Genomic DNA, 12,022 nt, shown 5'->3' with positions numbered 1-12,022 from the left:
AGCCTGTTCGGGGGGAGGGGGAACTGGGGGGAATAGCGTGATCCTCCCACGCGCTACGTCCCCCTGGTGAAACTGCTCACTGTCAGGTGAAAAGAAGCGGCTGGTGACTCCACATGTATGGGAGGAGGCATGTGGTAGTCTGCAGCCCTCCCCGGATCAGCAGAGGGGGTGGAGCAGCTCTCGGAAGAGTGGGGTAGTTGGACGGGTACAACTGACCTTTCGTAAAGGCCCTGCGTCCTTCGTTACTGTTGCTATGTCCGTCAAGCTTCTTGACTTTGTCGGACTCGGGCTGTCAACAGGCATGGCGGTACCGGTCCTTGTGAGTCTTTTTGGAGCAATACCTCCGCGAAATCATCCAGGTGGAGGCAAAAGGGATTACAGCATGCACTGGAGGGCGATATAAATACCATTCATCCAACCAAGACCGAAGGGAACACAACATCAATAGAAGCAAAAGCATACAGGTCTCAAGCAAAGAATGAGAAAGCTTGGGATGTCATCCTAACATTCAACCAGCACAGCCTTGTGGACCAGTCACGCACTTGTACTGCCGGCCGGGTAAGTTCTGTTGATATAACGGACGTCAGCGAGCGAGCTGTACCTGAAGTATTTTTCATCAGTCAAAATCCTCCTACCAACTTCAGCAGCAGGTTCCTGAGCTATAAGCTAGCTCCTATCGGTACTGTAGTCGCGCCAGTGATGTTGGTGTGTGACTACACTACAGTACTGATTGGCGCTAGCTTAGCCTACAAGTGTCCCAACGTACAGCAGCAAGCTAATATTTGAGCTAACGCTCCATTAAATAGAGAAACCGTGCCAGTGAAATACGTAGCAGATTTCCATGGTGCGGTTTTTCCATTTAACCCAGCTTTCATGAGTAGCCTAGGCTACCCCTCTCCTGGAGTCTACACAGCACCTCCACTTATGTCCAGTTTGGTTTAGTGCCAAATTACTAGCTACCAGTAACTCAAACAAAGTGTTGTTGTGTTGTTAATGTGCATAGGCCAGGCCCCTGTGTGTTAGGTTAAATAATATGAATGTACAGTAGCAACGAGCAAGTTGTATTAATGGTCACTAGGTAACATTATTGTCCAAGGAATAATATGGTAACATTACTGATGTATGGCTTTTTATCAGGTTACCAGGTTACTGCGCCCATGTTGTGGGCCTGATGCACAGCCTGGACCTTAGGCGTGCAAGAGAAGAAATCTCCTCCACAAGCCAACCTCAACAGTGGCACAAAGCCAGAGGCAAGAAAATAACTGGCCAACCAGTGTTCAATGTGGTGGCCGCTAAGGCCAAAGTAAACCGTAAGTGGAAACCCATCAGGTCCAGTTATACCCACAACAAGTAAGTGTTTACTTTTTGTGTATGCTATAGCAGCATTCAGTACCCACCATCGGTCACGCTCTTCTGAATGTATTTCTGTGTACTGTGTAGCACCATGGACAATACTCACCATCAGTCACGCTCCTCTGCATGCATTTCTGTTGTTAGGCAAGTGCTAGGACAGGCATATATGCTCTACTGAGGGATATGTCAGATGCACCCATAAGCTACACTGCCGATGAAACCGCACCTGAGGTAGAAGTTAGAGGCAGGAAGTATCCAGTGGGGTGTAGTCTAAGCCACCAGGTGAGATAAATATAGAATAAGATAAGACAAGATTTTTTCCCTCCAGGTTTATTAACATGTCTGTAATGTTAAAACACTTTTACAACACATGCATACAAATTAGACATTTACAAATACAGTGTTGGAACAGAATCAAAGATTTTATAACTGGACTGACATATTACACACATAAAAACAATCAACAACCACTGAGCCATGTAACATTGGAATGTACAGCTCAAGTATATGGGGGAATTTGTAGTAACAGTCAATGTTGCTACTGGTGCCCGGGACTGTGCCCTTACTTCTTAAGAATGTGTGGCTGGAAGTTTGACAGGATGCTCACCACATACCAGATGTGATTTATGTTGCCTAATCTAGTACTGGGAATTCTGTCTGAAACGATTTTTAAAAAAATAAATTTATATCTAGTTTTTCCCCTTATTCCACCCGATTAACCCACTGGCATATGGCCGGAACTCTTGTGGAATAACTCCCCTGGCTCACGTTTCCACAGGAAGGAGATAGGCGTAACACCAGCTTCCTTCAAACTCGTCTTGGCTGCTCTCACTATTTTACACACTGAAGCCTCCTCGCATGGATTGCATCACCTTCAGGCCGCGAAGGAGGCGTAGGGAGAATGCTTTCAGTTGCTTGGCTGCAGGTGCCCAGGTGGGCCAGAGGGGTCGCTGGAGAACGACAAGTCCCCGAACACTACACCGATCTACACCCACTATCCCTCGGGTAAGGCTGGCCTAATGAAGGTCTTCCCCCGTGGACGCTCTGGCCGTGACCGGTTACAGCAAGTCTGGGATACGAACCACCCAGCCACATGACGAGCGGACTGCAAGACCGGCGGCTTATTCCGCTCGGCCATCAGAGCGGGCTCTGACACGATTTTAAACTTTTTCTATTTTAGCGATGGCCCTCTCTACATGCACCCGGTGCTTTGCAATGTTGTGAGCACATCTCCAGCTGGCATTTGCCTCTTAGACCTTGCAAAGGGTGGCAGGTTTAACTGCAGGCCAACTGCCTTCATGTCTTCCTCTATCAAAAATCCCTTATCAGCCATTATGCCACCCCCTCTTTGCAAGTAACCCTTCTAAATCAGTTTCTCGAGTAGTGGGGTGACACCACACTGTCTGACTATCTCCTTGTGGGACATAGTGCCTGTGAAAAGTGCTGATGAAAAAATCACCACACAATGGGGGTCACAAGCAACTAGCGATTTAAGGGTGTTGGTGCTTTTGTAATTTGAAAAGCTTTAGCTTTGCAACATCAGTGAGATTGGCCTTTCCATTTTCAGTTCTGTGCAATCTAATATTGCGAATGTTGACGGGTAGTCCGCTTTGTAGGTTTCTGGCATGTTTTCTGCAATGACATTTCTGTGAGGCCAAATTGGTAATTCGCCTAATACGTCAAACATTTAGTGAATCCAGGAACTGAAAACATTACTTGCAGTTTGCTTGTTTATATTGAATCTAAAGGCAAGGTTTTTCAGGTCTTCATTGTTGTTCAGTTTCATCAAAACAAAGAGCAACTGGCTACGGAGGAGCATCTCGACAACTGGCCAATCATTTCGCTTGTATTTTAAGGGGACATTTACTCGAGTGGTGAGTGGATCATTTGGGATGCCAAATAATGTGCACAGTTGGTTGAATCGTTCATACGTGAACCCAGTACTGTATTCAAACATTTTGGGGATTTCGCTGCTTTGAACGAGTTCGGGAGTGAGAGTTTTCTTTGTAAACATGCTAATGTGTTTTTTCAGCCTTTCTACCCCTGTTTCTTTCAAAGCCAATTTCAATTTCAGGTTGTAATTTTCTTCTTCAAATTTCTTCTCTTTTTCTGTGACCTGCTCCTCCTTGGTTCCCTTTCCAGCTGATCCCGGTGTTCAGGAAGTGGGGATTGCTCAAGACTCTGGAAAGACAAACACTTACATGTTAATGATTGTAATTTAATTATTTCTTATCCTTGTCTCCTTTACAGCTCCCCCTTCTTAGCAGCATTGGAGCGCCTTCTGTTGACCTTGGAACACCTCCTGTCAGCCAATCAGACGACTTCCCTAACTTTCCTTTGCCATCCCAACCCACAAGTGTCTACATAGTTCTGGATGAAAATGCCATCTACACGGAAACGATAATTTCCTTGCCTGATTCTATAGCCCTAGAGCATGAAACCAGAGATCAGAACACAAACAACCTGTGGTTCCATGCAAGGTCTGCCCGAATAACATCAACTTCTTTTAAAAGAATCTGCTCCAGGAGAGCTCACCATGGCAGTCTTGCTGCAAGCTGAAAGAGAACAGTATCAGTACAGACCAAGGCGATGAAAAAAGGTGTAGAACTAGAGCCCATAGCAGCAACACAGTACACCAAGCTCACAGGTAATCTAGTGTATCCATGTGGCTTTGTTGTAAACCCTCATGTCCCACACCTTGGTACATCACCTGACCGTAAGGTCATAGAAAGAGGACCGAGTGAAAGTCCAAGTTATGGGCTTTTAGAAATTAAGTGCCTGCCCAAGAGCAGCTTCACAGAGTGTCCCTACCTTTCCAAGCAGGCAGATGGCAGCTATAAGCTAAAAGAGTGTCACGCTTATCATTATCAAATAATGGGGCAGCTTGGGCTCACAGGTACATATGTCATGGTGTGATTTCTGTTAAATGTGCTGAAGACTACCACCTAGAATGGATACACGTTGATGCAGGAAAATGGGAGCAGATGAAGAACAAGCTTGATGTTTTTTTCTTTGAGTACTACATTACAGCTTAAATAGCTGTCTTATCACAGAGTCAGAAAGGCACGAACTGATGAAGCCTCTTGGATGAGTCCAGTTGCACTTGATTCAATTCCTTTGGATAACCATGACCTGGATGAATGAGAACATTCACAGACACAGAGTACTACATGACTGATGAACACGGAAAAAGGCCTAGTGCTGAAATGTTTGTGTCTCTAGCTCCCCTGTGTTGAATTAAAGCTATGAAAATAATCATTTGAACTTTTCTCCTTTTTTGAGTGCAACCCACCTCTCATTTTTCAAGTACCACAGTCATGCTAGAGTTAATTTGAAAAAGGCAATGATCACTCACCATTGTCAATAACACACTGTTGACTCCCTTCTGGGTTTTCCTCAATGGTGCTGGAGGTGGAGGCATCTTGCAAACTCAATCTGCATCAGTACAACCACAACTCGTTATTTTATTATTGTTATTATTATCATTATTATTTTGTAAATGAACTGTATGACTTACCGGAATAAAACATGTTTACAATCACAGACGTAATATGTACTCAAATTAATCATTGAATCAATATTATTACTTGTTTACCGTTTTGTTGGTGGCTTTCGACAGCCTCCTTGATGTTCCCTTGTCTGGTTAGGCACTTGAACAGCAAGTACAGGGTTGGGATACTCAGGAGTAGGCCGTCCATTCACAAAAAGCCACAAAGAAAGATTGAAGCAAAAGAAGTTCGTAATTGCCTGTTGGGACGTCATGCCAACCTTGATATAAAATGTACAAAACAACATTAGGCCTCGCTATGTGAAGCCCCCAGCACTGAGACCCATGCAACCCAGCATTATAGCCAACGTTAGCTAGCTTTACAGACGGTAACGTTAGTTTGCTGGTAATGGTGATAACGTTACTAGTTATGCAATATTAGTTGTAATAATGCTAGTTTATAGTAATCATAACTTTTAAATCCAGTTTTGTGGGTGTTCTCACATCTAACATAGCCAGTTAGCTAGCTAGCCAATGACAACATTAGCCAGCTAGCTAATTAGCTAGCACTAATGTTAGCTTAACGTTACTTACCTTGGAGCAGACGTATGTAGTATGTTTGTTAATCTTGGTGGTATTTAGCTGGGAATGGGGCCTCCCACACTGTTTGATCCACTGCCGGCATCTTTCCTCTTGAGTCTTCGGTTTTGGAAAGGGAAAAAAAATGACACCCCCTTCCAAACTTTGGGGGTACCTGGTGTCGGATTTACAAATGCCCTAGGCACACCGTTTCACCATCTTGCACCAAGCGCAAAAGCTTGACAAACCTTCTTCACTTAGTGACGGTCGCTAAGGTATGATTGAACAAGGATCGTTCGGGGGAGGGGTTTTGCGAAAGGTCAATTGGGGAGAAAATGGGGGGGGGATATGTACAAATGGAGCCACAAATGCGTAAACATTACTTTACATGTATTTGTAGTGGTGAACCTATTGACATTTGTAAAACCTATAACATGTTTATGTGAAATTAAAATACATTTTTACAGAGTAGGGCTATATATATTTGTGAATCACTCTCTGTTTTTGTGGATATGATTTTACACAACACAAATAAAAAAAATACATGTTTGTGGATAGTGAGATATTTGTGGGTCATGGTACACATTTGTGGATTGTTTTCTGTGGGTTACGACTATTAAAGTCCAATAAAAATTTCCATACAGACCCTCACCCAGTGTCCCCTGGTTGTCCTAAAGGTTTAAGGCTTTAGTCTACATTCAGGACTCTAGGTTCTGGAACATAACTTATGACCTTTTTTTCAATGGGTAAAAAGTGAAAATCAGTTGGTCCAATTATCATGAATCTGGAATTTAGATTTAAAGACAACATTTCAAGGCATTTTATAAAAGTATCCTCAATTTTTTTATTTTAACTTCAATTTTCTAAAGACTTTGGATTCCAAATGCTGATGTTTTTTTTCCTTTCGAATCTGCAAATGATGTTACTATTTCAGTAAATGTATAAGTGCATTATTAAAAGTATGCGTGGGGCGTCCAGGTAGCATAATGGTCTATTCCGTGCCTACCAACATTGGGATCGCCAGTTCGAATCCCCGTGTTAACTCTAGCTTGGTTAGGCGTCCCTAGAGACACAATTGGCCGTGTCTGCGGGTGGGATGCCGGATGTGGGTATGTGTCCTGGTCGCTGCACTAGCACCTCCTCTGGTTGGTCAGGGTGCCTGTTCGGGGGGGAGGTGGAACTGGAGGGAATAGTGTGATCCTCCTACGCTCTACGTCCCCCTGTGAAACTCTTCACAGTCAGGTGAAAAGAAGCAGCTGGTGACTCCGCATGTATCGGAGGAGGCATGTGGTAGTCTGCAGCCCTCCCCAGATCAGCAGAGGGGGTGGAGCAGCAACCGGGACGGCTCAGATGAGTGGGGTAATTGGACAAGTATAATTAGGGAGAAAGGGGGGGGGGTCCAAAAAAAATAAAAAGAAAAAAGTATGAGTTACGGACAGATTTGTAATCCGTCTCCCTATTCTAACGAAGACAAGTCAATACAAGGCCACAGTTCAGAAAATAATTATCAAAGCTGTTTGGATGCTAAAGCATTCTTAAGCCTGCCTACTGAGACCCTTATGACTACACTGAGCAGCCAGAGAGGCAGGTCCACTTACCTGTGATGACACCTGGTGCTTGGGCAGCCATGACAGCCTGGGGCGGGGCTCCCAGCTGCTGGGAGAAAAGAGCTGGCCCCGCCAGGGCCCCCAGCACCGACGCTCCAACAGCCTCCTGCAACATAATAACAGAATCAGGAGAAAAAAACTACACACTGTACTTGACTCTCCCCAGAGAGAAAAATCTAGAAAGCTCTGTACACAAAGTGCTCTGCTACTGGCCTGACTGTCTGTCCAACAAAAACTTTGCTTTGGTTCAAACTGATCACCATCAGAATAGTATGTAGCTGTGGAGGTGTGGGTGGATGGATGTGTAGGTGAGTGTGTAGCTATAGATAGTATGTAAATGGATGAATGTGTGAGGTAAGTGTGCAGCTGTAGAGATGTGGGTTGGTGGGTAAGGTGAGTGTGTAGCTGTAGAGGTATAATAATAATAATAATAATAACACCCAACCATGAAGGCGACGATCCGGAAAGAGTACCACAGGAGAGTGCGTATGGTACTGAAGAGCAAACCCAATGCGGCTAACAGAATTGAAGCTATCAACACCCTAGCGATACCTGTAGTGACGTACAGCTTCAACATCATCAGTTGGAAACTGAACGATATCAAGAGACTAGACACCAAGACAAGAAAGATGCTGACCATGGGGAAGATGCATCACCCGAAAGCAGATGTCAACAGGCTGTACCTACCAAGAGCTTCAGGAGGACGAGGCCTGGTCCAACTCGAACTGACCTTCAAGACTACCACTATTGGGCTGGATACATACCTGACAAAAACAGATGGCCCACTCCTCCAAATAGTAAAACATCAGATCTACTCCATCAATAAAGAAGCTGCGCAATTCAAGAAAGAGCTTGATGTCCCAGAAACCCCACCAACAGAAAATGAGGCAACCACCATCTATGCCAAACGAGTGAAGCAGAAGGCAAAACACCATGGCCAGTGGCAACTGCAAAAAACCTGGGAGGACAAAGCAATGCAGGGGAAGTACCCAAAAAGAATGAAAGATGCGGACGTGGACCAACAAAAGACACACCAGTGGCTGAGGAGCACCGGGCTGAAAGCAGAGACGGAGGGCCTGATAATCGCTGCACAAGACCAGAGCCTGGCAACCAGATCCTATCACCATCGCATCATCAAAGATGGAACAGACCCAAAATGCAGAATCTGTGGAGTGTACGAAGAAACCATCGACCACATTGTCTCAAAGGACCGAGTACATTTACAGGCACAACAAGGCAGCAGAATACCTGCACTGGAAGATCTGCAGGAGTTACAAGATCAAGACAACTGAAAAGTGGTATGGACATCAGCCAAAAACGGTCACTGAAAACAATGATGTCACCATCCTCTGGGACCCATCCATCCACACTGTCAGAGAGATAAAAGCCAACAAGCCTGACATTATCAAGGACAGGAAGCAAAAGAAGTGCTTGCTCATCGATATGGCAATACCATCCGAAAAAAACATCTCAGGGAAGGTCACAGAGAAGCCGACCAAGTACAAAGACCTGGAGATTGAAATCAACAGGATGTGGGGCATGAAGACCGAAACAACACCAGTGGTCATCGAAGCTCTAGAACTCATGAAGAAGGGAACGGAAAAGTTCACCAACCGTATCCCAGGAAACATCAACATCTGTGTAGTCCAGAAGATTGCCCTACTCGGAACAGCCCACATATTACAACGAGTACTGTAAATCCAGTGACATCTGCCCTATAGTGCCTAAGGTCCATAGTTTGGACCCGGCTCTACAGGATGTAAAACAGGAAACGTGAAAGAAATAATAATAATAATAATACATTTTATTTGTGGGCACCTTTCAGAGCACTCAAGGACACCTTACAGAGCACAGTAAAAAAAAAATTTTTTTTAAATGCAGCACTGTACCAGACAGTAGAAAATCAAAACAAAGCAGGGTAGACAATAAAAAGTTAACACAACAGATAAGTATAAAATCATCATCTGCACAAAACTCAATGAAGTGTGGATCAGACTGAATATGCCAGTTTGAAAAGGTACATTTTGAGATGGGATTTGAATGTTGACAGAGTCAGTTTTGTGAATGTCTTGTGGGAAAGAGTTCCATAGGCAGGGGGCAGAATGACTGAAGGCTCTAGTCCCCATGGTAGTCAAGTGGGCCGATGGTGTAGTGAATTGAAGAGCAGAAGAGGATCTGAGAGTGCGGGAGGGCATGCAGATATAAGGAATTCGAAAAGATATGAAGGAGCTAGGTTATTAAAGGCCTTAAAGGTGAGGAGCAGGATCTTGAAGTCAATACGGTATTTAACAGGGAGCCAGTGGAGTTGCTGAAAAACAGGAGTGATATGATCTATGGAAGGAGTTCTGGTAATGATAAGGGCAGCTGAATTCTGGACCAATTGAAGTTTATGAAGACACTTGAGGGGAAGACCAAAGAGGATAGAATTGCAGTAGTCAATACGGGATGTAACCAGGGTCTGAGTGAGTATGGCTGTGCTGTTAAGCGCAAGTGACAGACGAAGACGATTAATATTGTGTTGGTGGAAGTATGCAGACCGAGTAACATTGTTGATGTGAGCGTTAAAAGATAATGTGCTGTCCAAGATGACACCCAGACTCTTAACCTGAGGCGATGGAGGAACTATACAATTGTCAATAGTCAGAGAAAAACTATCAGCTTTGGCCAAAGTACATTTAGTGCCAACTAGAAGAACCTCAGTTTTATCACTATTAAGTTTGAAGAATTGGTATGAAAACCATGATTTAATTTCTAGTAAGCAGTCAGAAAGGGAAGTGGGCGGAAGAGTGGAGGTAGGCTTGGTGGATAGATAAAGCTGGGTGTCATCCGTGTAGCAGTGAAATTGAATGCTAAATTTCCTGAAAATGTGGCCAAGAGATAGGAGGTAAATAACAAATAGGAGGGGTCCCAATACAGAGCCCTGGGGAACACCGGTAATAACAGGAAAGGACGGTGATCTCAGATTTTTCAAGTTGGACAAACTGAGTGCGGCCAGAGAGATATGATCTAAACCAGTCAAGGGGGCTGCCAGTTATTCCAATGGAAGCTAATCTCTCTAGGAGGATGTTGTATGAAATGGTATCAAAGGCTGCACTCAGGTCAAGAAGGACAAGTATGGTTAAGAGCCCAGAGTCAGCTGCCATCAACAGATCATTTGTGATTTTCACCAAGGCTACCTGCGTATTGTGCATGGAGCGAAAACCAGACTAGAATTGTTCAAACAGATTGCTGTTAGTCAAGTGAGCGTGTACCTGAGATGCGACTGTTCTTTCAAGTGTTTTAGAAAGAAATGGTAAATTTGAGATTGGGTGAAAATTATTCAAACTGTTGGGGTCTGCACCAGGTTTCTTGAGTATTGGAGTTATTGCAGCTGTTTTGGGAGATGAGGGAACAAGACCAGAGGTAAGGGAGGGTTGTATGGTATCAGTTATTAAAGAGGACAGAGAAGGTAGACAGGCTTTTACTAAATGAGTAGGAAGGGGGTCTAACTGACAGGTAGATGATTTGGATTTGCGAATAAGACCAGATATTTCAGCAGCAGTTGGGAGTTTGAAACTAGATAGTGAAGAAGAGGGGGGAACATAGAAGGGTGAATAAGATGAACTGTATGCGGTATTGTTTGACGAGGTCAATTGTTGATGAATATTTTCAATTTTGGCATTAAAAAAGGTCATGGCGGTGTTACATTGAGCAACTGAATACAGGTGAGGTGCAAGAGTGTCCGGTGGTCGTAAAATATTGTTTACCATGGAAAACAGGGCTCTGGGGTTCCCTTTGCCTGATCTAATTAAATTTGCATAAGACAATTCAGCTGGGGACAGAGCCTCCTTATAATGAAGTATGTGGTCCTTATACATGTCTTCACATGTATAACGTTCTACATAATACAATAATATCCTACATGTATGGTAGGATGTGTAAGGTGAGTGTGTAGCTGTAGAGCTGTGAATGGATTTACCTGAGCGGTGATCTTGGCTGTTGCGGCGGCAGCAGCTACGGCAGCAGCAGTGGGGAGGCCTCCGGGGGTAATTGGGGTGAGGAGGGGCATGGGCGGGGTGACAGCCTTCCCCACACGGAGGTATTGACCACCCAGGTCAAACAGGTTCATAGAGGACACAGCATCCTGAGCTGACTGGGCATTCTCATACCCTGAAAATCCGTCAATCAATAAATAAATCAGTCACCACAATGATAGAAATCCAGCCGATGAAATTACGGTGCTGTATTTATACTGTAAAATGTCATAATTTAGATAGTATCTTCAATGTTTTTGTTAATAACATGATATCATTCTAACATACAATTCTATTTTATAAACTATTAAGTCTTTTTCTATATTACAGCATCATAATATTGTTCAATGACATAAATACTTAAAACAAGGTGTCTATCACAATCAGCATCAAAATCATGTTTATTAGCCATGTGGGTTTGCACTACATGTAATGTGACTCTGGTGTCGTGGCTCTCTGTGTACTTAACATAGAATAACAACACTACAACACAACAATCTGCACATATATACACAAGGATTGACTTGTACAATTGAAATAAGAGGTAATAAGGTACAATGGTGCAGAGAATATATCAGAGATGCTGAAATAGATGTTAGCAGGTTACTTACATACATGCCTGAGGTAGATGGACATGACAGAGTGTACCACTATACATACAATGTACAGTACAGTACTGGGGAGTAAGTTTCACTTGAACATTGGGGGGGACACATTTAGTGGGGGGTCAGGGGGTCCTCCCCCTGGAAATTTTGAGCATCACACATTTAATTTCCTGCATTCTGGTGAATTTGTGTGCACCAATTTGCTCTTTTTCTACATCAATTTATTGTGGAAATGTCTTATTTATGTAAAAGAAAAACAACTTTCAGATAGGCTAGCGGCCTATAGTGACACAAAAAGGAAAATAATGAAGTAGACTGTCATTATGTATTTCAAATATTTATTAATCATCATCATCATCACTACAGCTGATAGTGACC

At 43.7% G+C, this 12,022-nt stretch overlaps 1 protein-coding gene across 1 annotated transcript in view; it reads right to left on the bottom strand.

Moving 5' to 3' along the window:
- Positions 1-1,682: 1,682 nt before the first annotated feature.
- puf60a (poly-U binding splicing factor a) overlaps positions 1,683-12,022 on the bottom strand; it is a 52,809-nt gene continuing 42,469 nt past the window's right edge. The window contains exons 8-13 of the mRNA XM_056292812.1: positions 10,985-11,175; positions 7,018-7,132; positions 5,435-5,539; positions 4,949-5,121; positions 4,709-4,788; positions 1,683-3,534 (exon numbers count right to left, since the gene is read on the bottom strand). Coding sequence (XP_056148787.1) covers positions 5,463-5,539; positions 7,018-7,132; positions 10,985-11,175 — 383 coding nt within the window. The 3' untranslated portion in view covers positions 1,683-3,534; positions 4,709-4,788; positions 4,949-5,121; positions 5,435-5,462. The remainder of the gene's footprint in view (positions 3,535-4,708; positions 4,789-4,948; positions 5,122-5,434; positions 5,540-7,017; positions 7,133-10,984; positions 11,176-12,022) is intronic.

The sequence above is a fragment of the Lampris incognitus genome, chromosome 14 (genome assembly GCF_029633865.1).
Source record: "Lampris incognitus isolate fLamInc1 chromosome 14, fLamInc1.hap2, whole genome shotgun sequence".
NCBI classification, from domain to species: Eukaryota; Metazoa; Chordata; class Actinopteri; order Lampriformes; family Lampridae; genus Lampris; species Lampris incognitus.
The sequence above is the reverse complement of the archived record's forward strand: the minus strand, read 5'-3'. Positions and strand labels throughout refer to the sequence as shown.